This window comes from Halichondria panicea, chromosome 1, assembly GCF_963675165.1.
Source record: "Halichondria panicea chromosome 1, odHalPani1.1, whole genome shotgun sequence".
Classification (NCBI taxonomy): Eukaryota; Metazoa; Porifera; class Demospongiae; order Suberitida; family Halichondriidae; genus Halichondria; species Halichondria panicea.
The window spans coordinates 17214421-17239946 of NC_087377.1; the positions used below are offsets into that span (position 1 = coordinate 17214421).

At 43.0% G+C, this 25526-nt stretch overlaps 4 protein-coding genes and 2 long non-coding RNA genes across 15 annotated transcripts in view; 4 read left to right on the forward strand and 2 right to left on the reverse strand.

Moving 5' to 3' along the window:
• Positions 1-4: 4 nt before the first annotated feature.
• LOC135352315 (uncharacterized) lies at positions 5-24950 on the forward strand. 2 transcript variants are annotated; one of them, XM_064551480.1, is made up of 7 exons: positions 5-186; positions 269-838; positions 1083-1409; positions 1476-1646; positions 1734-1871; positions 23658-23732; positions 23938-24950. In XM_064551480.1, exons 1-7 carry the CDS (start codon positions 76-78, stop codon positions 24865-24867), a joined length of 2322 nt encoding a protein of 773 aa, XP_064407550.1. In that variant the 5' UTR covers positions 5-75; the 3' UTR covers positions 24868-24950. The 2 variants fall into 2 exon arrangements, with proteins under 2 accessions (XP_064407550.1, XP_064407549.1); XM_064551479.1 differs by lacking the exons at positions 23658-23732; positions 23938-24950 and adding exons at positions 2172-2246; positions 2452-3479.
• Positions 3670-7759, reverse strand: LOC135352350 (uncharacterized). Of its 2 annotated transcripts, XR_010399752.1 has the most exons (4): positions 7599-7759; positions 4675-7148; positions 4221-4388; positions 3670-4067 (listed from the first exon to the last, which is right to left on the reverse strand). It is a non-coding gene; the product is annotated as an uncharacterized LOC135352350 (long non-coding RNA). The 2 variants fall into 2 exon arrangements; XR_010399751.1 differs by having other exon boundaries at positions 4221-7148.
• On the forward strand, positions 8413-13057 carry LOC135352330 (serine/threonine-protein kinase TAO3-like). Its single transcript, XM_064551508.1, has 6 exons — positions 8413-9336; positions 9472-9818; positions 10047-10122; positions 10353-10471; positions 12253-12519; positions 12700-13057. Exons 1-5 carry the CDS (start codon positions 8919-8921, stop codon positions 12430-12432), a joined length of 1140 nt encoding a protein of 379 aa, XP_064407578.1. The 5' UTR covers positions 8413-8918; the 3' UTR covers positions 12433-12519; positions 12700-13057.
• Positions 13175-19570, forward strand: LOC135352336 (uncharacterized). Of its 7 annotated transcripts, none has more exons than XM_064551517.1 (13): positions 13175-13309; positions 13426-13559; positions 13640-13776; positions 14079-14368; positions 14606-14711; positions 15662-15831; positions 16239-16452; positions 17090-17293; positions 17780-17909; positions 18191-18237; positions 18406-18575; positions 18653-18815; positions 19228-19570. In XM_064551517.1, the coding sequence occupies exons 7-12, from the start codon at positions 16391-16393 to the stop codon at positions 18754-18756; spliced, it is 717 nt and encodes a 238-aa protein (XP_064407587.1). In that variant the 5' UTR covers positions 13175-13309; positions 13426-13559; positions 13640-13776; positions 14079-14368; positions 14606-14711; positions 15662-15831; positions 16239-16390; the 3' UTR covers positions 18757-18815; positions 19228-19570. The 7 variants fall into 7 exon arrangements, with proteins under 7 accessions (XP_064407587.1, XP_064407594.1, XP_064407589.1 ...); XM_064551524.1 differs by having other exon boundaries at positions 17093-17293; XM_064551520.1 differs by having other exon boundaries at positions 13181-13309; positions 13434-13559.
• LOC135352353 (uncharacterized) lies at positions 19525-21355 on the reverse strand. 2 transcript variants are annotated; one of them, XR_010399756.1, is made up of 4 exons: positions 21127-21350; positions 20609-20755; positions 20002-20071; positions 19525-19852 (listed from the first exon to the last, which is right to left on the reverse strand). It is a non-coding gene; the product is annotated as an uncharacterized LOC135352353 (long non-coding RNA). The 2 variants fall into 2 exon arrangements; XR_010399755.1 differs by having other exon boundaries at positions 20609-21355.
• Positions 21387-25526, forward strand: part of LOC135352305 (uncharacterized) — a 66467-nt gene continuing 62327 nt past the window's right edge. The window contains exons 1-3 of the mRNA XM_064551463.1: positions 21387-21529; positions 21692-22850; positions 23222-23316. Of these exons, the coding sequence (XP_064407533.1) occupies positions 21703-22850; positions 23222-23316 (1243 nt within the window). The 5' untranslated portion in view covers positions 21387-21529; positions 21692-21702. The remainder of the gene's footprint in view (positions 21530-21691; positions 22851-23221; positions 23317-25526) is intronic.

The window sequence follows — 25526 nt, forward strand, 5'->3', positions numbered from 1 at the left end:
ATTGGACATTGGAATAGGAAAAAGGGTGTATCTTGTACATCTTGTAGCTAGCTAGCTGAGTCAACTTAACTACCAATGTTTTCTTTGCGAGATGATGCTGACTTGAGGGAGTTTGTGCTGGAGAATGTGGAGCACTTTGGAGAGGAGAGAGTTCTAGGAACTGGCTCCTATGGCTCTGTTCAAGAGGTCAGTCACTGCATGCTCTGTTTCTGGGCACTGTCTCTAGTGTATCTGCTAGCTATTCAAGTGTGACTGCCTCCATGCACAGGTGATGATCAATGGTGAGGTGTATGCAGCCAAGAAGATCCACGAGGTTCTCCTGGAGACAGACGAGCGTGGTGGAGTGGCCAACCTAGCTGGGAACTACCGCAGAGAGTGTCGACTCATGGCTCGCATCCGTCACCCCAACATCACCCAGTTCATTGGGCTGTGTTTCGTGACTGGCTCTCGACTGCCCCTCCTGGTCATGGAGAGGCTGGACTCAAGTCTGGACGATCTCCTGGAGTCCACCCCCAACATCCCCCTCTCTGTCACCCAGTACATTCTGGTCTGTGTGGCTCGAGGGCTGCTCCACCTGCATCGTGAGTCCGTGGTCCATCGTGATCTCACTGCCAGGAACGTCCTGCTGACGGCATCTCTGAGAGCCAAGATCACAGACTTTGGTAACTCTCGTATCGTGAATCTGGAGCCTGGTCGACTGGCCAGGACTCTGACGAGGTTTCCTGGGACACTGGTGTACATGCCGCCTGAGGCCCTCTCTGACAGAGGTCACAGTGTGTACGGACCCAGTCTGGACGTCTTCTCTTTCGGAGTGCTACAATTGTTTTCACTCACACAAGTATGTGTGTAGTTAATGATATTCATAGGTTAGATTCCTGGTGACCATTCGAATTACCTTATAAGTATTGTGGTTGTATGTGTTGGGGAGATTCCCCTTTAATATTGTTTGACCTTCAGCAAATGCATTTGTATGTATGATTGTGAAAATACTTGCACTCGTTTTCTCCATACATACAGACATACATAAAAACAATCATGACAGTCAGTATTCACATGTTCTTCCACTCGTGTCATTGGACTAGGTGTTTCCAGGAGATCTCCTTGCCCCCACGTACAGTGACCCCAACAACCCAGACCACCTCCTGGCTCGCTCAGAGTTTGAGCGTCGAGGCACCTACACGGCTCTCCTTGAGAGGAGTCTGGCGGGTGGACGTGAGCACCCTCTGTTTGGTTTGGTGAGGGAGTGTCTGGCTAACACCCCAGAGAGAAGACCAACCACCGCTGAGCTCCTCTCGTCTCTGGAGGAGGTGGGGAGGGAGATGGACGGAGGACTGCTCCAGCTGGACATTGCACGAGTGAAGACTGCCAGGACCATCAGGGCAAAGGAGAAGAGGATAGAGGCTCTACAGGTGAGTCCAGTCCAGTGAGCTAGTGGGTGCAAGGGTCTGACACTGCATGCTGTACTCTGTTCTCAGAGAGAGGTGATCCAGAAGGACAGGATACTGGAGAGGAAAGATGAGCAACTTGAACAGAGTGTTGCACTACTGGCACAAAAAGACGATCAACTAGATGAAAAAGATGCACTTCTGGCACAAAAAGATGAGGAAGTAGCGGACAAAGATACTCAGCTTGCTAGACAGCAACAGGTCAGCAGAACCAGTTTATTTTGTTTATTATAAGCTATTTTGTTCAACGAGCTAGCATGTTGATAACCTTTTTTTCACTTTATACAGATATTGAATAGTGTCTGTGCCACCAAAGATGGTGTGATTGCTGACAAGGACAGACAACTCAGTGAACAAGAGTCAAGGATCACTGATCTCATTTCCCAGAGAGAGGCTGCTCTAGTTGAGAGGGCCACTCTCTTACAGGTATTATAGTAGTCACCAAATGCACACACTCTTATACGCTAGTATTATACTACAATAATGATATTTGTTTGCGTACTCGTAGCTAAGTGTGTCGATGAGATTCCAACAATAGTATTATACCTCAACAATTGATGCTATTGTATAAATCATGCTAAGCCGTAACTACACATCCGTTTGAGTGTGCCTATAATTATGTACTTCCTTTAGCGGAAATTGTCTCGTTCTGTTGTAGAATTTCCACTAATGATATTCACGTCTGTGTTTTAATTCAAAGATTTCCACCAACGTTCCCCTGTACAGGCTCACAGTGAACAGATTATGCACAAAGATGCTGAGCTGGTCAGGAGAGACGCCATCATTCAACAGCAGAGACAGGTGAGACAAAATGCACCATTATATTATTGCAGAGCTATAGTAGAAGCTTTGATCTCTTATAATCGTACTGTACATTCTATTAGACTGGTGGGCGTGGCCTCTTAAGCTAATTAAAGAAAGTGATTTAGTGTGCATGCAATTATTGCTACAAGTAACACTTGCTTGTTAGTAGACACTATCCTAATTACACTCATTCATTATTCAGGGTCCCCCTCCCAGAGAGTTGAGACCTTCACTCACTCTGAAATGGAGAAGAGGAAATGACATGCCAATCAAGATGGGTGCCACGGTACAGAGTGTTGTTATCGGTGACACGGTGTATGTTGGTGGAGGGTTTGCAGGCAATGATCGTGACGCGTGTACAGTGATGAAGCTCGAGCAAGATCAATGGACCAAACTACCAAAGTACACTGCCAAGTACTTCGCTATGACATCACTCGCTAATCGACTAGTGCTGGTGGGAGGAATTGATGTAAGAAACAACAAACGCACCAATCAGCTTGCAGTGTTTGAGTCAGGGGAATGGACTCACCCGTACCCACCAATGAACATTGCTCGTTATTCCTCAACAGCTGTCTCCTTCAACAACCACATCATTGTAGCTGGTGGGCGTGATGATAAAGAAAGCACCTCCTCTGTGGAGGTGTTGGACGTGGCATCAAGAAGATGGTACATTGCTCAGTCACTACCTAACCCACGATCAGTACTGAAATCGACTCTCATAGGAAACACCCTCTACCTAATGGGAGGTTACGATTACACTGGGATGCCAACCAAGACAGTGTACCACGTCGACCTCGATGAACTAATCGCAAAAGCCCTTTCCCACCAGGACACACCCACTCTCTGGCAGACCTTACAGGAAGTACCACTCGTGTGGTCAGCTCCTCTCAGTATTGGGAGGTCACTATTAGCCGTTGGTGGACGGGGCGACAGAGGCAACCCAAGTTCATCGATCCACCTCTACCAGCCTGACACCAGGAGGTGGGTGAAAGTGGGAGACCTGCCTACTGCACGATATCGCAGCACATGCTCAGTACTTCCTAGTGGAGAGGTCATTGTAGCCGGAGGACAGACAAAACTAGGAGGATATACAGTTGGTAATTTTGTTCAAACAGTTGATTTCTTTTGTATAAGCGATTAATTAGTCATTGTAATATGTTGTGCATTGTTAACAATCTTTTTGAAAAAAGTTTTCTAATTAAGTTCGCATATTTCGTTTATTTCTATTGATTTCTTCTCTATAAGTGCTAATTACCGTATAGCGCGAAATTTTTAAAGCATTTATAATTATTTTGTGGATAGGCCTCTTTTCGTTGCACAATGTTCGCGGAATGACTGCTTACCGGAAGCCATGCCTTAAATATTTGCACGTTATAAGCAGGTAAGAGAAAATTAAGTTGCAACAGAATTTTATCGCATATAATTATAGTTATTATGATGACATGAAGTGGTACATACATAATTACATTGCCAGAAAATAGTACAAAAACAGACAAAATAATATTTAACAGTCTCATAACAAGTTCAAGTCCTTGGTTGGGGTCTTGTCCGAGGGTAGGGTGGACGCCTTCTCCCAGAATACAAAGTCTATCTCCTCTTCCGAGTCAGACAGTGAGGGGTGGGGCTCGGGAACTGAGGGGTTAAAGAGTCACATGATCATAGTCACACTGAGTGGCCAGTTTACGTGAGGCCCCTCTCTTTCTTAGCAGCATAGTAGGCTTATCTTTTCCGGCCCCCAGTTATCCTAATGGAACTGAGGGGTTAAAGAGTCACACGGTCATAGTCACACTGAGTGGCCTTCTTAGCAGCATAGTACGCCTAAAGGTGTGTGTGTGTGTGTGGGGGGGGGGGGTCGTACATGATTGTACATTGCACACCTCAAATAGGACACACTATAGCTGACCTTGAATGACTTTAAGGAACTCTACAAAGTATGACACAAATGCATTTTCCAGCTAATGTACTCTGTACCTCTACCTCCATTCTCAGTGCCTCTTCTTGTCTCCTCAACACTTGGCCGGGCTGAAAAATGGCCGCATAACTGGGGGCCGGAAAAATCAAACAATAGTACAGAAGACAAATCGATCAGTCAATCTACAATTAGAACTAGAGCACTGAAGTGCTACCCTCGGCAGTGTCCTGTAGCCAGGATAAACAACACATGGACACATTCAAACTGGTAGTGTGATGAAGGGTCTGGTACACGTACTGTACAATGTCATGTACAAATATTGTGAGCTAGTGTTCTCAATTGACACACGTTTCCCTGTACACACCTAAACTGCATACATTGAAGCATACCTTGTATACAAGTGCATGTACATACAGACTAGTAAGCATGCTAGGTTCCCATTCTTTGTACTGTACATTCAATAGTACACAGTCAACTCATTGCACTGCATAACTACACATTATACACACGTACCTTGTTCTTGATGAAGGTTCTTCTCAATGCCAGCTAATGGTTAGCTCATGCACAAGCAGTCGATTACCAGGCCAACTTTCTAGGAAGTGCTTGAGATGGAGGCTAGGCTGCACATAATTATAATGGGCGTGGTTACATATAAATGGGCTTTGCTACAATATTTTTCTCAAAGAGCTCCACACAAATATCATGTATAAAAACTATGTATACATAATAATACTGACAATGTAGCTATAGTAAGTGAAGGAGAGATTACTAAAAAACACACGTTAAAACTAGAACAGTATAAACAGTCCACAATTATAATATACTGTACACTACTGTTGAGAGGATTGGTCCACCGTTTCCATAGACATTGAATCTTGCCCGGGGCTACCAGCACTTGAGTTGCTTGTGAGCACATTCTGAGCCAGAATCAGAGTGTTGAGCAGACTAGCAGCAGCCGCGGCAGAGAGACCACCACCACCACCACCCCCGCCATTGTTGTTGGCTTGTGACAGCATGGAGGATTTCGGTACAGGAGTGGACGGAGAAGTGGTCGTGCTCGCAATGGAGGATAGAGTTTGTACGAGTGAGCTTAAGAGTGGTGTGTTTGGATTAGAGGCTCCAGTCGGCAGCGATGATTGTAAGAGGGGAGAGAATTGTGACGAAGCTGACAAGTGCATAGGTTGTGCTTGCGAAGGTGCCAGACTGTCTTGTCCAGTACCGTTCCCTTGCTGTACACATACTGCAGTCAAGGAAACATGACGTGAGGGTGAGACATGAACGTGGAGATAACAAAAAAACATGCTTAGCTATTAAAAAATAGCATAAATTATTAATTTTATGTACAACTAACTACATGTGTTATATACGATGGCCTCTGCTGGATTCTATGCTACTAGTAGTAACTAACATAACACTGTGCTCTACAATAATGCATGCTTAGCAATAATATTAGGAAATTTAGGCTTAAAAAAAACCAAGTTAGTAGATATTTCGATGGCTTTCAATAGTACTTTAGTACACACATGAACAGACACACACACTAAGACGTTTACAGCATGGATGGATAGCCTCCACACAAATATGTTATTAGTTTTAGAAGTGGCAGATTTGATATTAAAGCTTCGTTAACTGTATTTTGTGGGAAATGCTTCTATTTGATTATGACCACATAAGTACATGTACATCTGTTGTACATTATAACTTTCAGTATTGAATTTGCAGCACCTTCATTGTGTGTAGCCTTCCTCTGAGCTTCCCTGTTGGCGGCCATATCCCCAGACCTGCAAACCAACCACCATAATAACAACACTCCTCACAGTTACCGTATTACTAGAATGTTTTGCAAGCATATGCACATTTTGCGAGGGTTGATCAATTCGCAACAATAAAATCGCAAAACCTAAAGTATGACTATAAATACACACGATTATTGCCAGAACGCAATAGTTAGCACAATCGCAAAGGATCAACTTTGTTGCTGATTGGTAAAGGTTTTTCACCAACAGCAAAATATTCTAGTAATACGATATGTAGCAAGAATGATGCTTTCCCTAACACATACTGTCATACATGTTATGCAGAGGTAGGCAATCACATGAACTGTGTACTCACAACTGCATTTGAACGATGGGGTCGGCCGTGTGATAATCCATAGTTGATATCCCGCTCATCTTGGGTGCTATAGGTCAACCCATTGCATGCAGTATCTCAGCACTACTGGATGGTGGGATCATCACATACAGAGGACCTGAACACACACAACAACATAGTAAAAACTCAACACCACTTCCAAGAAACCTCAAACATTAGCAATAATACTCATGGTTCTACATGTAATTAGTATGTACAAGCACTTGGATAACTTATCGAGGACTATAACTTCTGGATTTGGCAAAAAAGCAATCGTCACACTGATAAATTTGGCCTTCTTTATTCACCATTAATTTTTGGCCAGACTCTGAAAGGGGGTGGTCTGTCCACCATGCTGCATTTGGATGAGGGCGTGGCATATAGCGTTGAGGGTGGAGCCATCCTCAGAGGTCATGTCAGAGGGCAAACCATCATCGCTAGTTAGCGTGTGGACCTCCTGTGTGAGTGGGCAGGAACAACAAGTGTGTGTGTGTGTGTGTGTGTGTGTGTGTTCGTTATTTGGGAGGTAGTTACCATCATGCAAATTCTAACCATGTAATAAGAAAGGGAAAATAATACGAAAACGAAACGTCTTAGAAGCCGGATACCTTTAAAAAAGCGTTTTTAAGTGCTAGTTTTTATATGTTACTTGGTGTGAAGTGTGTGTGTGTGTATTACCTGGGTATCATGCACAAGGCCAAAGTTAGGGCCCAAGTCACTGGCCTGTAGCTGCTCCACACTCTCCCCATCATCACTCTGACTTATCTCTATCTCAAACTGTGAACTGGGTACCACCTCTTCAGTAGCGATAGTAACCGTCTCCACGTCGGTCGGCTCTGTTCCTACGTGTAGTATCTCTGTATTAAAAAAGTTTTTAAGTGTTTGCTTTTATGTTACTTGGTGTGAACTCTGTGTGGGTACATACCTGGGTATCATGCACAAGACCAAAGTTAGGGCCCACATTATAACCAACTACACATTATACACAAGTACCGTACTTGTTCAATTTAAGGCCACCCTCCAAATATGCGACACCCTCGATCTTAGGTAATATTCTGACCTCTAAAAGTAGCGACTGCTGCGTGTGACAATTATATTTTTATGTCGCGTCCTAAATAGAGGTCAAACCACAGCCTCGATTCCAGGCCGCTAGAAACAATATAATTTTAAGCATCCTATAATCGAGGATAGTAGAGTAACCTCCAATTAGATGCGACCCTCTAAATATTCAATACCAGGAATTTTTCTAAACCTCCAAAAAGAAATGACCTCTCGCTTTGTAATTTAATATTTATGAATAACTGTACCTTGTTAATGTTCTTGATGAAGGTTCCTCAGTAGTCCCTGTCCATGGACTCATGTCTTCAGCCTCCACCAATACAGACAAATAGTTTGACCACTTGCTCAGAGCTTCAAAATTGACAGCATAATTTCTTCTTCTCTCTAGCTAGTGCAGTGAAAGACCAGCCACGTGGTTTAGCAATGTTATCGCACGTGACAGCTATTGTTTATTCCTGCAGAGAAAGAGGGAGGGTCTCGTTGTAGCTGAGCTAGCTGTTGTCCTGTATTTCTGTATCGTGCCTGATATCAAGCTGTGAAGATACTGTAGCTCTGGATTATTATCAGTAAGTGCAGACAGCACTGTTTTATTTTCTGCATATAGATCTATGGTACATGGTTTTGATGATATAATTTGCACACACCAAATATTTATACATAATTACATGTACCTTCATATCATTGCTTATCTTATTCCACACTCTACAGAGAAGATGTCTGACTATCTCACAATAGCAGATCTAGGAGATCTATACACATAGCTGCGTTTGATGCTCGAATCAAGTGGAGAAACTTCTTGCTAGTTCTTAAAATACCCTCGGATATCATTGACAGAATTGGGAAAGATTGGAGCAACAATCCTGATGACTGCTATCGTGAGGGTTTGAAAGAATGGCTGAAGGGTGAAGAGAGACGCTGGGAAGATGTTGTCAAAGCTTTGTCCAGTCCCATTGTGGGCCACGTTCACATAGCTAATACCATCGAGAAAGATCATCTACAGTCTACTGATGCAAGCAATCCTACTGATGTGAAGTCAGAGGGTAAGCACTAGTTCAGCACAGGAATGCATATCTCATACATGATGCTTAGTTTATTAGCTAGCTACTATAATATTCACCCGGGTCCCTCTCATAAACACACACACACACACACACACACACACACACAATGTTTTTTTGACGAAAATCACCAGAAGATCAACGATGATTTGACTGTTTTCCTAGACGAGCTACTAGTCTTCAAAGGTACGAGCTACTAGTCTTCAAAGGTAGCTACAAGGGCGAGATTTGTGCAGTCACACTTCTAATTTACGAGGCTGTAGAAATGCAGACAGGTTTCCCTACAGGAAAAAGTGAAGAAGCCAGCAAAGCATTTGATCGTGAGTGTGAGTATCTCCAGTCACTCCAGCACCCAAACGTTGTTCTGTATTTGTCGACTGCCAAGCATCCCAAATCAGGTGGTACAATCCTCGTTGTTGAGCTGATGGATTGCAATATCTGAGATCCTATTTCTCTAGCCTTGATGAAGAGTATCTCACTAGCAAATGGGAAATTAGCCTCTCCAAAGACATGGCTTGTGGTCTGGCCTACATTCACAGCAAGAAGATTATCCACCGTGACCTCTGTGGTGATAACGTCTTGCTGAAGCTTACACGACCAGTGCCTGTCGCAAAGATATCCGACTTTGGCATGTCACGGCTATACGATCCCTCCAAGTTTAGCCACACCCTCACAGCCATTGGTCACCGTATGGGGTATCTACCTCTCGAGGCTATTCGATTGGGCAAGGAGAATTACGATAATAGCATCGATGTTTTTTCCCTTGGGGTGATTATGGTACAGATTGTTTGCAAGCTGAAGACGATCAAATCTGTGGAAGATCGATCATTCCATGTTGCCCAGATACCTCACACACACAGGTTGAGGAAGCTTATCGACAGTTGCTTGCAAGAAGACATGAGGAGGAGACCATCTGCCAGGGACATCTGTGAGTTAATTAAATAATTAATGTGTTTTACATTATAATAATACCGCAAATAATTTGTGAGTCAATTGTATCTTGTACGATTTCGAAATTTTGTTCAGAAAAAGTTCCTTATTGAAGATTTAACTTTTACTTTAGATGCTTCACTGACAAGTGACTCTGACACAGTGGAGGCAGCAAAGAGGGAGTCCAAGGACACTCAAGTAAAACATCAAGTATCTGAGAAAGACACTCATTCACAAGCATCTATCGATCGGCTTCAAGCTAAGCAAGTTTGTGGACTAGAAGAAGTGATCACTCCTCAACAAGAACAGTTTGAAGTTCAACCCAGAGAAATTGACCATCTAGTGAAGTCTCTACAGATACAACCTCGGGAGGACACTCAACCAGATAATAACTTGATTGCAGATGTTGACCTGACAAGTGGCTCGGACACAGTGGAGGCAACAAAGAGGGAGTCAAAGGACACTCAACCAGTCAAGAAGGTGCGTACATGTAGTGTGTGAATGAGATTCCCACAGCAATATTGTACCTTAACATGCATGGATGCTGTCTCATGTGTTAAGCCGTAACTACACATCCGTTTGAGTGTGCTTATAATTATGTACTTCCTTTAGTAAAAATTGTTTCTTCAGTTCTCGTCCTGTTGTAGAATTTCGATATTAACGTCAGTGTTTTAATTCAAAGATTTCCACCAACGTTCCCCTGTACAGGCATACAGGGAACGGATTGAGCACAAAGATGCTGAGCTGGTCAGGAGAGACGCCATCATTCAACATCAACATACCAGTAAGAAAGTGCCGTTTGGTCGACAGGTTATGATCATTAATTTGTCCTGTGCCTGATCATGTTAATCCTCGTGTATAATTCAGTGCCTGTGTAGTTGATGTAATTGTAGCACCAACTCAGACTTAACAGTTTATAATATCTCCAATGGTTGGTTTTTTATGTCGCTTATAAAGAATACTTTTACTTTTTGGCCCAATATTTTTCTTGAGGTGAATTGTCCTCTGTTACAGTAACGGAAGATGTGTGTAAGAAGACTGGAGTGAGGGACCAACAACTAGATCAAGAAATCGCTGAGAGTGACATCATTCTAATCGCGGAGAAATTTCCTCACCTGCTGAACGTGCACAAGGTAGGCAGTACTCTAAATCTTGTATCTACTTATCCTCCTGACATTTTGGCAAGGGGAGCAAATGGTGCACTAGCCTCCTTCACAAGGCCTCAAAAAGGAGGCCTGCTACTGACTGTTTGCGCATGCGCAAAATAATTGGATAATTTCCCCGTAATGTTTCTGAAATATTACCCGAAAAATATCCTGAATAACATAATACACACAAAGAATACTACATACACAGAGCTATATAGCTAGCTAGCTAGAGACAGAGCTGTACACGTTTGGTTACAGCAGCTATTTCTTCTGATAGAGTCTACATGTAGACTTTCACCAAGGTTAATGTCAGATGGGCATGGCCTGTCCATTTAGGCTATTGTCAGCCTTCCCTCCATTCAGACGATTGTCATCCACACTGTTGCAGGCTGTGAGTTCTTTGTTAACATAGCAGGCTAAGGGTATAGCTATCAGAATGCTATCACAGGAGCTAGAAGCCTTCACAATCTCCACTTTCTTCAATCCACTTTTGTTTGTTGTGACGTCATTGTTTTACTGAGCATTATACGATAATATCCGGAGTCCCCAATTTCTGGGGATTATGTGGCGCATGCGCAAACAGTCGAGGAAGAGCGGCCTGGGATTGAGGCTAATGGTGCACGTGCATGATATTAGGGTGTTGATGACATGTATATCTCTTTCCTTGGCAATCTGTTGTAGAAATTACAACAATGGGTAAGGAATCGTTATGATGAATTAGATGAAGTTGTATGTGAGCTCCTCCCTGACAAACAAACTGTAGTCTAGGTAACCGCCTTATCAGTCAAGTAGGCTAAAAATCTGTGTCCTTTGATGTAAGCTTTGATGTCTCTTTGTGCATATGTAGTTATAAAAAAAAAAAAAAAAAAAAAAGAAACCTTTGACTAGCTAGGAAGAGTAGCAGCAGTAGGCAGCAGTAGTAGTAGCAGTGCAAGCAGGACTAGACTAGATTAAAAAGTTGGTGGAAAGAATAACTGACCGTTTGGACGTCACCTGGCTGCCAGACTTTCATCTGGACTCTTCCCCCTGAGTAGCTGGCCTTTCTCTAAGCCACAAAACTGAGCAAGAAGCTGAAGAAGCAGCTAGACAGAGACATGTACCTAGCCTTGAGAATTGGGAGGCGTGGCTCAACTAGTTAGCCCAGCCCAGAGGAATTGTTACCGTGGGTACTGAACAACCGTAGAAGTAGGGCTACCCCTGGCTTTACTGAATTAACTAGCTGTGTCTGCTGTCTAGTTGGACCAGATTTAGCTAGATAATGGGGTAGAGAATAGTTGAGCGGTGCTGTGTGTAGCTTGAACTGTACTGGCTGGCAAGAATCTAGTAAGCACCCTATGCACTGATAACTCGTCAGAATGGAGGGTATGTTCTAGGGATCTGGACAGCTGTACATCCAAAGGAGCCAGGGAGTGCCAATCATCTTCTCCCAGTCTCTGACACGCTAAACAAAAGGAGCTAGAACTGGGAGTCCCAGCTAGAATTGCTAGCCGGATCTAGACTAATAGAATGACTTGGAGGCGTGGTGAGGCCGGATCCACACTAATTGATCGACCTAAAGACGCTCCTGTTCCAGATTTCACGAATGGCAAGGAAAGGGATATATCTAGAGGGTTCGACCCCCAGGAATTCATTACTATATCTGCCCTGTTAAGAATATTATTCACCAGAAACCCCTCAATTGTATTCCCATTGAGTTTCTTCTAGAATGTATTTCCGAGGGGGTACCCCCACCAAATGAAACCTTGGTGATTGTTGTTTTTGTACAGGCTTTGAATATTAATGATCTACAACATGTTTACGAGAAACTACATGAAAGTGCCAGCCCTCACTGGTTCAATCTGGGATTGGCTCTAGGTCTAACTTATCCTGTTCTCACCAATATATCGATAGCGAGCATCATGGAAATAATGTATCGTGCTTGCGTGAAATGTTGGCCAAGCTCCTGAGTACACAACATGTAACATGGAGTCTCCTGTCAGATGCTCTCAAAAGGCCCACTGTGGATCTCATCAATTTGGCTGATAGCATCACAGGTAACTGTTTGTGCATTTTTTTTATTCGCCATTTTTAGTGATTGATATAAACTACCACAAAAATTATAGGTAACTGTTTTCAGTGTGCATTTTTTTTATTCGCCTGTGTGTCATTTTTAATAAGACTATCACGAAAATTGTAAATTGTCATTTTATTGATTTCTTTATTTCTTTATGCAGTGAATCAATCCACAACTCCTAACCTGCTGGATCAACTCAACCTCACCCCAGCCGACCTCGGTGATGTAACTGATGTTACAAGTCGTTATGGCAATCAAGCTGGAGTGGCTCATGCATTGAGAATGTGGCAAAGAGTAAATCCTTCCAGAGCTACCTTCAGGGCCTTGGTGGAAATTACCGTAGGACTGAGAAGAGGAGACACTGCTACAGACATTTGTAGATTCATTGTAGACAATACTGACCGAAACTGAAACTGATAAATAATGAACTGATCTTTACTTTGATGTTGTTTGTGTCTCTGTAATTATAATGTGTGAGCTTTTTATTGATGCTGTTTTTTTCATACATTGTTGTGGTAGTCTGTGAAAAGTTAAACTGAGCATGCGCAGTATATACACGTACTTAGCAACACCCACACAATCAACTGGAGTTCAACACCCACACAATCAACTGGAGTTCAAAGGTCAATGCTTGTTTCAATATTACTGAGACACCTTCAAATCTAATAACAGGACTGAACACATGGACAGCAAGTTGTCTTTAATTAATATGCACACCGTAATTCTGGGCTCCTGGAGAGAGTTTTGGACAAGGCCTTGAGAAAAGACAGGTGAAAGCAGCTCCTTCAATATAGCACAATCACACCTACCCTAAACATTCTATGTTGTGTGTGCGTTTGTTCAATGTCCGTATGTATAGTATTGATCATGTGATCCTCGTGTGCAGGCTTTCAGTGGTGGACATTGAGGTACCTACATACGAGCTACCATTACCAGAGGGTGTGGGTGAGGAAAAACTTCACCAAGACAACCTGAGCGCCCGTCAGATTGAGGAGACGTGGAGAGAACTACTACTCGAGAGTGAGCCCACTAATCAGTCACATCTTAATTATAGACAGTCGTGTTCATTTGACCTAAGTTATGGAGAGTGACCTTCACAGTGACCTCTGGGAGTGGATAGCGGACCATCTAGCAGCCGATTGGACGACTGTCACTCAACTCAAGATGGAGGAGAGTAAGAGAGATCCATCAGAGGAACCATTTCGCTCCCTCTACACCGCCAGGGAGTTGCTGTCAGGTGATGATAGTTGTCTTAATTGTAGTAGCTCAGTTTAGGGCTCTTTATTAAACAGTGCTCCTTTTATATAGCTTTCCAAAAGTGGTTGAAATTAGATCATTGTAACAAGTTATGGGCGTCTGAAGACGCTACACTAGACAATGGTTCCATGCGTTAAATATCTGTTAGGGCTCTTTAATTAATGTACAAGCTCCTTCACTAATTGCTTTGCTTAGTACACAAGTATGAAGGCCTGCCTACACTGTACCTATACATGTATTGATTAATCCACTTTAATTGAGACTCTTGTTTTCCCACTGCAGGTATGAGGGCTAAACTGGATGCCTGTCCTCTCAAAGAGCTCGAGGATTTCACTATTTTCTCGTGTTTTGTTGGACTGGAAATGGCCCTACCCCCCACATAGTATCGCATGTTGAGCAGTCACGAGGTGGACACGTACGGTAGTAACGAGCACCACTTCAGTCTGGCCCACAAAACTGCCCTCCATGGCCGCCTGCCCATCATACAGTTCCTAGTGGAGAGTGGACTGCCCTCCTCCGCACTGCAGATACCAGATGACTCATTCACCACACCCGCCATGCTCGCTATACAGGTACAGGGAACACACTTACTAATAGGCAGTTACTGGTTGTCCGTTTGACACCAACATTTCTGTATATCGTCGAAAATCTCGAAATGTTTAGTTTGGGAAATCTGTGAAATCTGTGAAAAATTAATGCCTTGAAAATAACCCGCTATCATAAAATTAATGTGTTTGAAAATTGAGAATATTATTTTGCAATTTGCGTTCAGTCTCCTAATAATTGACTACCATTGCCCCCTCCACTAGGTGGTTCAGTGGAGTGTCTCCAATGGCTAGTGGAGGAGGCTAAGATCCCCTTCCAAGTGAGGGACACTAGGGGAGAGACTCTCATGCATCACGCTGCGTTATAGGGGTGGGCGGATGTATGCTGTTAGTGTAATAAGTGCTATCTAAAATGTGTGTATCGCATTAGCTACTGTAGCAACGATAACTGAAAATAATGCTGTCATATTGTTGATTTTTAGATATTTAGTTTCTAAGTCTAGCTGTATCACTCCCCTACCCCACACCATAGATTGAAAAGGAAGGGGATTGGAAATGACCAGGCCGCCCTGTGTAAACTGGTGAAACACTCCGCGTTATGATTTCGCGCTAGCGAATATTTACCGTACTCTGGTTGTATTTCAACTGTTTCTAGCTATCCTATCCACTAGCAATCACTCAGGAGCTGGGAGGTATTCTAGAGAAGTAAGTTTACACCACTGACAAGCTCTAAGTCCCTTGTCTTTACTTTGTTTTTACTTTTTGTTGAGTTTAGCTTGAAATACTCCATGTCAACTTTTCTCTTTCCCTGCTGTGAAACCGAAACAGCAAAGGACATTGCTTGACTTGGTTATTATGTATCTAAGTGCTATATAGGATGGTTTCATGCTATGGATAAGCTGTACTGTTCATAAACGTTTGCAGTATAGCCCTTCAAACTGCTTTAGTATACTTTTAGAGACACCACGGGCCTTGACCTCCCACGACTTCATAGTAAGAGCTATTCCTTCTTGTATAGCATTTATTTGTTTAGTGATAGTGGCTGCGTTGCTTAGTCTACCTTTTGAGCTAGATTCTCTTTACTTTTTAGAATAATCAACATTAAAAGTGATCAATTTCACCATTTCTATGTACAACACATTGTATGGCAGCAAGACAGGTAATGAGCATGCTGACTATAAATTTAATCCTTTGTAGTTTTAACCACACCCTATAACGCGGAGTGTTTCACGCAAACATTTTCGTTTTCAGTCCCCTTCCTTTTCAATCTATGCCCACACACACCACACACACACACACACACACACCACCCACACACAGCTGCTCATGGACTTTGGCTACAGCATGGTCCACACGGACAGGGAGAACCAGAAGCCGGTGGATTGGGCTGATGCTATGGGTCAGAATATCTGTGTCCTCTATCTCATGATGTACGAGACTTGTTGGGCACTCTCCGGAGAACTGACACACATGGCCGAGCAGCTCGCTATGTAAGTGGAGGGTCTTTAATTAAGGATTGTGTAGTGTGTGTGTATGGTGGTGTGTGTGCAAGTCTGTATGAGAGTGTGTCACTGGGAGAATTGCTACTGCTAGTGTCTACCGTATAGCCGGTAATTTTCGTGGTTGAGCAATATTTAGTCACTTTGTGGATAGTATGTTCGTAGTTGCTGCTTTCACTGCAGGTAAAGGTAGTCAAGGTCGCTTCATTTGTGGGTAAAATATTCGTGATCCAGCTATAGTGTTCAACCACGAAAACCACGAATATTTTGCCCCACGAAAATTACCCGCTATACGGTATTAGATATTTAATTGTTGATAACCTAACTACACCACTCAATTGTCTGCACTGTTACTGTAATAAGCCCCTCCCCCTTGCCACACCCACCCACCCCCTCAGTGTACAGAAGGAGAATGGACAGTTACGAGATGCATTCTCCAGTCTAGAGAAAGAGCATGAATCTGCCATTACTAAACTGCTGACTAGTCACGAGGAGAGACTGACTAAGATGAGGGAACATCACGTCGACCTCATGGGCATCGATACTGCACATGAATCAGGACACTCCGCCCACTGGAGGGGGAGGGGCTACTTCACCATCAGCCAATAAGAAGTAAGTGCAATCACTCTGTAATGATTATTCTACACACGTAATTATTTCCTTGTGTTCGTATATATAACCGTGGGTGTATGTCAGAAATTATTTTGTGCCCAAAGTTAGTAATTATCCGTGGTCCGTTTGACCCAATTTTATCAAACAAAAGCACTCTTGTATTACCGTATATGCTCGATCAGAGGCCGCTCTGGTATAAAGGACGCACTCAAATAGTAGCCTCCCTTGCTGGCAAAATGAACATTTAGTAGCCGCTCTCAAATAGTAGCCTCAGTGAACTTTGGCTCTAGCATTTCTGCACGTGGCAGCCAAAAAAATTATTACTATATAGCAGCTAGCTACATGTACGTAGCTATGAGTAGCAGCTTGTTAGTGCTTCACAAAGACTTTCTCATAGCAGAGTTCAAGTTTATAAACAACAATTTAATGACAAACTAAATATTTTGGAGCTAATAAACGCCGCTCTTGAACAGTACGTGTCCTCTCTTGAATTGTAGCCTCCTCTTCCAGCAAAATGAAACATTTAGTAGCCGCGGCTCCTGATCAAGCATATATGGTAATTGTCGTTTTCTGTAGCAGCTCTCTTTATATCCTATCAAATGATGCGAAAAGTGAATTATCAACCCCCTCCCCCCAGCAGGGGTCAAGTGCCTGTGCGGAAGGCGCCCCCTGAACCACCCACTACCCCTCAACGATCCTCCAATCGTCCCCCTGTACCCCCGGATCCTGCCGCTAAGAAGAGGTCGCAAGAGTCAAAGGACAGAGGTCATGAGGCGGCAGATAAAGGGGAGGACTATAATACCATTGACTATCGAACAGCCACCCCCCAAGAAGTGTTAGAGTGAGTGAATAGTATAAATTAATGTGCAGGTATGTACTACATGTACATGTCCCCCGTTTAATCAATTGGTTAGTGGACTCGTTCAGTCGCCATAACTTGAATTCCATGGATCCAATTTTATGATTCTCCCAGAAAGCTTAGAAAAAAAGACCTTTCAAATGGTACCAGATATTTGGGAGATGACAGATTTAGCACGATACCATGTAATAATAGCCCATGGTTCAAAGTTGAATTATGGCCACATCTGGATTGAAATACATCATTTCTTTCTGAAAATCATCAAATTTTTGAAATTGGGGTCACGGTACTAAAGTTATGGCTGCTGAAAGATGTTCAACTACTGTAACATGTCCGTGCTTGAATTATAACTAGGTACCTATACACACACTATGACTGCACCCCCCCCCCACACACACACACACACACACACACACTATGACTGCACCCCCCCCCCCACACACACACACACCCTCCCACGACACACAGGAAGCAGATGACGTCAGTAGCTCAGCGTATGAATGCTAATGGAGAGGCTCGTAAACGTGGTGGTGGTATGACCCGAACCTTCTCCCCCCTCACTCCTATCATACAGCGCCTCTACAGCAAGTCAGATGAGGTGAGAGACACTGTACATGTGTGTAGCTTGTGTGCAATACAGTAGAGTTACGTACGCACTGTATCATACCTGTTTGGTAGTGGCCATGCACCAGGCAGAGGTTTGGGGGCTCATTAACCTGGCTGTATTATAGTGGGACACATGCTATGGAGACTTTGGGGTCCATTAACCTGGCTGTATTATAGAGGCTGCATGTACTTGTAGGGTATAGACAGGTTTCAATGTAGCCAACAGTATAGACTTTAGTATAGCCACCTACATTGTTTGATTTCTGTGCCCAGGCTGATAGCAAGAGTGAGAGGTCCTCCAGGAGCCAGAGACACACAGAGTGAGTTATCCCTACACTTTACTGGGAGACCACTCGGCGATTGCATACACTTGCTAGTGTCACTGTGTATTACCAATCGTGTGTGTACACTGTAGCAGTCACTTTAGTTGTAGCATTATTTCTGTTCTTTATAAATTACCCCCACCCACACACGCCCACGCACTGTAGAGACGCTAGGAGATCGGCTCCGAAAGTCAAGTTCTCTAAAACTATTACCGAGTTTCCAGACTACAGTCACTATGACAACCCGACAGAGATGAAATCAGTATCAAGCCCAGGTCAAAGTCCGTCCCATAGTCACCATGGCAAGTTGGTTGGGGACTCGCTGAGGGTCAAAGGTGAAAGCTCGGAACACAATTCTAGGAAATCATCAGAAAAATAATAGCACAAACTTATTGCATTGTTTTTATCATAGATAGTAGAGGAAGGGATTGGAAACGGGATCACGTGAGCTTATACTTGCAACGTGAGGCCTCTGGGACCGTGCGCGTTGCAACCAATAGAAACCTTGAGGTGTGATTTTACTGGTTTTGAGGTCAAGAGAAGCTTTTGAAAAGAAACAAATGAGAGGATACTAGGTAAGTAAATGTATAAATAGCCCTAAAATTTGTCTTGAGGTATGGCTAGGTACAAAATGAAACATTATTACTAGCTAGAAGTCATGTTCACTCTGGTAGCACACAAAATTTGAAGATTTTACAACACTTAGCTTTTTTTTTGTGGGGTAAGAACTGACATATGAATTGCATCTATTGTAAATGAATGGTGGTCACAGTAGTAGTATATGATGGTATTTTATTGCTTCAGCTGTATATTGGAAGTTGGCCGATATGTTGATTTCCACTAGCCATCTTTGCGGGGTAGTATCTCCATAACTAAGCTGAGTTTATATTAGAGACTCGGCAATATTAAAGATCAATGTCCATATTATTGCTTCCAATCCATTAGATTTTGAAAATCACTATTCATGCTCTGATTTTGTCACCGCAGTGTCGATGTGTGGCAAGAACTTGGACTGAGAAATCACTGGAAGAACATTGATAGATAAAAATTCATGTATAATTATGTTTAGACCATGCTTATACCTTTTATTGATTGTTCATTGTTGTCTATGCATGATCGTAAGCTTTTAGTTTAGCATAAACTGCCATTATAATTATTAGTGCACAAAAAGTTTATTGCAAGCTCAGCACTTTACCAATATTCAAACTGTGGAGTGCTAATTAGTTATTTTGTTAATTGTAATTGTGCGAAGAGTTTATAACGATATTGATATTTTTTATCGTGTTGAGTTGCAACAAAATTTTATTGCATATAATTATAGTTATTATGATGACATGAAGTGGTACATACATAATTACATTGCCAGAAAATAGTACAAAAACAGACAAAATAATATTTAACAGTCTCATAACAAGTTCAAGTCCTTGGTTGGGGTCTTGTCCGAGGGTAGGGTGGACGCCTTCTCCCAGAATACAAAGTCTATCTCCTCTTCCGAGTCAGACCAGTGAGGGGTAGGGCTCGGGAACTGAGGGGTTAAACAGTCACATGGTCATAGTCACACTGAGTGGCCAGTTTACGTGAGGCCCCTCTCTTTTTTAGCAGCATAGTAGGCCTAAAGATGTGTGTGTGTGGGGGGGGGGGTCGTACATGATTGTACATTGCACACCTTCAAATAGGACACACTATAGCTGACCTTGAATGACTTTAAGGGACTCTACAAAGTATGACACAAATGCAATTTCCAGCTAATGTACTCTGTACCTCTACCTCCATTCTCAGTGCCTCTTCTTGTCTCCTCAACACTTGGCCGGGCTGAAAAATGGCCGCATAACTGGGGGCCGGAAAAGATGAGGGGTGGAAAAATCAAACAATAGTACAGAAGACAAATCAATCAGTCAATCTACAATTAGAACTAGAGCACTGAAGTGCTACCCTCGGCTGTTGACATAAATAATAAAGATCTATAGAAACCAGAGGAGTGTTATACAATAGTATATATGATCTGGCTAAGCAGCAAGTAACGGGAGCAATAAAATAAAACCAGACTAGAGGTGAGAAGGGAGTGTTAGCATAACATCATAGACACGTACTTTATTGCACTAATATTATAATGAAACAGTAGGTGGTGGCACAGGTCCAAACACATACTATGAAGGTTATAGCTTAGCTGGTTATTTTCAAGTACAATTTGGGCCTGAAATAAATACTATTATTGATCTAAGCACACTATAATTATTGCAGCACTATTAAAGATGCTATTAAATACGATAAAATCAGAGGTTTGCAACACAAGATGACTACACAAGTCAACAAAGCTCTCAGAAAGAGACCTACAATGTGTGTAGTTGTCTGACATGCTATCACTCACTTCTCCAGCATTAGTTTCTCATTGTCTATAATGATCTGATCCACTCCGGGTGCGTTGCTACCGCTGGTTGCTAGGTGGAGCTCCGCTAGTAAGCTCTCCTCATTGGGGTCAAAGTCCACCTCACCTGGTCGGTACAAATCCTCAGGTCTAGTAGGGAGAAAACACGTGAACAGTACTTACTACGAATTATGGCCAAACAATAATAACTGTACACACACAAGCACGTCTTCAAACACTGCACATGTAGCCAAGGCAATGGCTATAATAGTCTCAAGCAACTTCACCATAACACGACCCCTGGCTATAAGGTCAAATACTCGTGTCATTAGAGCCCTTGTCAGAGCTTGCTACATGATGGTAGTCTACTGGCGCACTCTTCAACATACTATTTAAAAGTTTCAAACAGCTTTCCGGACCATCCAAACAAAATTAAATGCGTCCTATAGGAACAGTGTACATGAAAATGTTGGCAGTAGGTATATCCTATCAGGCTATTAAATAACAACACTATCACTCACTCATCATCCTGAGTTTGTCATCAGACTTGCATCTTTACGAGCAGCTTCGTCATGTAGGATCATCTGATTGGCCAGGAACTTGCCATTCCCACCTCCTCAGCAATGGTCTCTCTCCATGGTCCTGGCTATGTCACTGTGGCCCACAATGACACTGGACAAAGCCTCCAAGATCCAGGCAATAGATTTTGGCCACGCTTCAAACGTGATTTGCTGATTCAGCATTGTTATTGCAGAAAAGGGGGAGTATCTCGGTAGAGATGTGCTGATAATACAGCAGATAATAGGGAGATTATCAGTGGTTTTGTTGGTCCTTCACACTTCCTATCTAATCACATGACTTTATATAGAGCTAGCTAGGGCCGGCCTATAAGTGTATAAGGTTAAGGAGTGAGTAGCCACCAAGGTGAGTGCGTGATTCATATCTCATTCTATAGCCCATCTCAAAGTTGCAATAGTCTAGTCTCAGTTTAACTTCACTGAGTAATATTTTAGATTGTACATGCTAAAATTGATGTGCACCATATGCCATTGTACAATTGTATGAAATGCCCTGGTCCACTCACAGGCTAACTGTCAATGGCCACTCAAGCAACCCCCGACCATTCTCCAGAGTATCTGTCCTTCCAAGATAACTTTGAAGCATTGGTGTCCACATTCAAAGCTCAACCTGCTGCATACGCTGATAGCCTCTTCTCCAATGGCTACATACCAGATGAAGTTCTCGAGTACTCTAGACTGAATGGAGTTATGGACTCGGATAAATCTCGAAAGATTCTGGATACTATCATCCATCGAATTAAGCTCAATCCCAGTGTATTCCACGGCTTTATTGCTGCCATCGCTGGCCCTTCTACTGACGATGTTGTCAAGAAGCTACACGATAGTTACGAGCGTCACAAGACTGCGACCAGCCGTGTTGAACAGCCGCAACTCTCTCCACCCACACACCAGCAACCTCCACCAGAGGCTCCGACGTCCTTCAGTTTCCCGTACCTTGACACCTCTAGCCTTGATGAGGATGATAGAATTGAAATGGAGGATCGGCTCATAGCGGATACAACGAAAATGATGATTAGGTTCACTGCTTTTACTCTAATTATACAAGAGTCATTTGAAAAACGTATCCCATTGGATAAGATTAAAGATTTTGTTCTCAGCCTCGACGCTTTCAACAACGGGATTGGAGTCAAAGTGCTTGATCCACAAGATAAGCAAGAAATCAAAAATGCCAAAAATTTGGCCCAGGTCTTCATGACTCTACGTGATTACATCTCCTTCTTCAACTATGAGATAGTGCAGTACCTCATCGAGCTGCTGGGATCACCAGACGACCAAACACAACTGCGTGAGTATTGCTCTGCACTTGATCAGTTCTGTAAGCGAAATGTGTTTGAAGTTCCGGCCGAAGCTTTCTCTTCAAAATCTCGTATCAAAACGGCTAAAGTGTTTGTTCTCAAGCTCACTGAGCGATCGCGAGTAACCACACTGGAGTATGTAAGAAGGCTGACACGAAGAATTGCTGAAGCCCTTGGTCTACAAAGAGCAGCGCTACAACTCTGTTCAATCAAACAAGGCTGCTTGGAGCTCCACTTTCTCGTCACTGTAGCTGTTGCCAAGTGTATCTACCCAGTGTCCCCTACTGTACAGGCAGCTCTCAGTGCGATGGGGGTCAAAGTTCTCACCTGTGGAAGTACGGATGAGGTGGAGACATTTCTGCTGGAACAGTAAGTTCTTGAAGAGGCACTATAATTATACCCGTACTCCTGGCATAATTATAATAATTATACCGTAACAAGCATGGGCCCTATATACCGTATAGCGCGAAATTTTCGAGGCACTTATATTTCGTGGATTGGCCTCTAAAAGCCATTTCGTTGTGCAATGTTCGCGGAATGACTGCTTACCGGAAGCCACGCCTTTAAATATTTGCATGATAGCAGGTAATTCTAATTAAAGAACAATATTTAATTTTCGTGTAGAATTCTAACCCACGAAATCCTCGAAAATTTCACACTATACGGTATATAATTTAAATTACATGAATATAATATTCGTATTATTATAATAATTACAAGTATGTACATGTCACGTACAGGGATCTGAACAAACTCAAACTAGAAGGTGTTGAGGAGATGTCTAAAGACACAAGAACGAGCACGACAACCTTCACTCAAATGAAGGACACTAAAGGTGAGTATTTGGCCAACTTGATTTCCTATAATCTCTCTTTTAGATACAAGAGACTCGGACCCAGTGGAGGCAACAAAGAGGGAGTCAAAGGACACTCAACCAGTCAAGAAGGTGCGTACATGTAGTGTGATAATGAGATTCCCACAGCAACAATAGTATTGTACCTTAACATGCATGGATGCTGTCTCATGTGTTAAGCCGTAACTACACATCCGTTTGAGTGTGCCTATAATTATGTACTTCCTTTAGCAGAAATTGTTGTTTGTTCTCGTTCTGTTGTAGAATTTTCTCTAATGTTATTCATGTCTGTGTTTGATTTCCACCAACGTTCCCCTGTACAGGCACACAGGGAACAAATTGGGCACAAAGATGCTGAGCTGGTCAGGAGAGACGCCATCATTCAACAGCTGAGACTGGTGAGACAAAATGCACCATTATATTATTGCAGAGCTATAGTAGAAGCTTTGATCTCTTATAATCGTACTGTACATTCTATTAGACTGGTGGGCGTGGCCTCTTAAGCTAATTAGAGAAAGTGATTTAGTGTGCATGCAATTATTGCTACAAGTAACACTCGCTTGTTAGTAGACACTATCCTAATTACACTCATTCATTATTCAGGGTCCCCCTCCCAGAGAGTTGAGACCTCCACTCACTCTGAAATGGAGAAGAGGAAAAGACATGCCAATCAAGATGGGTGCCATGGCACAGAGTGTTGTTATCGGTGACACGGTGTATGTTGGTGGAGGTGAGGCAGTCAATGATCGTGACAGGTGTACAGTGATGAAGCTCGAGCAAGATCAATGGACCAAACTACCAGAGTACACTGCCATGTACTTCGCTATGACATCACTCGCTAATCGACTAGTGCTGGTGGGAGGACTTGATCTAAGAAACAACAAACGCACCAATCAACTTGCAGTTTTTGAAGCAGGGGAATGGACTCACCCGTACCCACCAATGAACATTGCTCGTGATTCCTCAACAGCTGTCTCCTTCAACAACCACATCATTGTAGCTGGTGGGGATGATGATAAAGTACGTACCTCCTCTGTGGAGGTGTTGGACGTGGCATCAAGAAGATGGTACATTGCTCAGTCACTACCTAGCCCACGATCAATGCTGAAATCGACTCTCATGGGAAACACCCTCTACCTAATGGGAGGGATGGATCACACTTGGAGTTCAATCAAGACAGTGCACCACGTCGACCTCAATGAACTCATTGCAAAGGCCCTTTCCAACCTGGACACACCCACTCTCTGGCAGACCTTACCGGAAGTACCACTCGTGTATTCAGCTCCTCTCAGTATTGGGAGGTCACTATTAGCCGTTGGTGGACGGGACGACAGACGCAACCCAAGATCATCGATCCACCTCTACCAGCCTGACACCAGGAGGTGGGTGAAAGTGGGAGACCTGCCTACTGCACGATACAACTGCACATGCTCAGTACTTCCTAGTGGAGAGGTCATTGTAGCCGGAGGACAGACAAGTGCATATATTAATTATATTCCAACTGTTGATTTCTTCTCTATAAGTGCTAATTAGTTATTTTGTTAATTGTTTCTCTTTAATTGTGCGATGAGTTTATAACGATATTGATATTCTTTTTATCATGTTGAGACAATTAAGTTGCAACAGAATTTTATCGCATATAATTATAGTTATTATGATGACATGAAGTGGTACATACATAATTACATTGCCAGAAAATAGTACAAAAACAGACAAAATAATATTTAACAGTCTCATAACAAGTTCAGGTCCTTGGTTGGGGTCTTGTCCTCGGGTAGGGTGGACGCCTTCTCCCAGAATCCAAAGTGTATCTCCTCTTCCGAGTCAGACAGTGAGGGGTGGGGCTCGGGAACTGAGGGGTTAAAGAGTCACATGGTCATAGTCACACTGAGTGGTCAGTTTACGTGAGGCCCCTCTCTTTCTTAGCAGCATATATAGTAGGCCTAAAGGTGTGTGTGTGTGTGTGGGGGGGGGGTCGTACATAATTGTACATTGCACACCTTCAAATAGGACACACTATAGCTGACCTTGAATGACTTTAAGGGACTCTACAAAGTATAAACACAAATGCATTTTCCAGCTAATGTACTCTGTACCTCTACCTCCATTCTCAGTGCCTCTTCTTGTCTCCTCAACACTTGGCCGGGCTGAAAAATGGCCGCATAACTGGGGGCTGGAAAAGATGAGGGGTG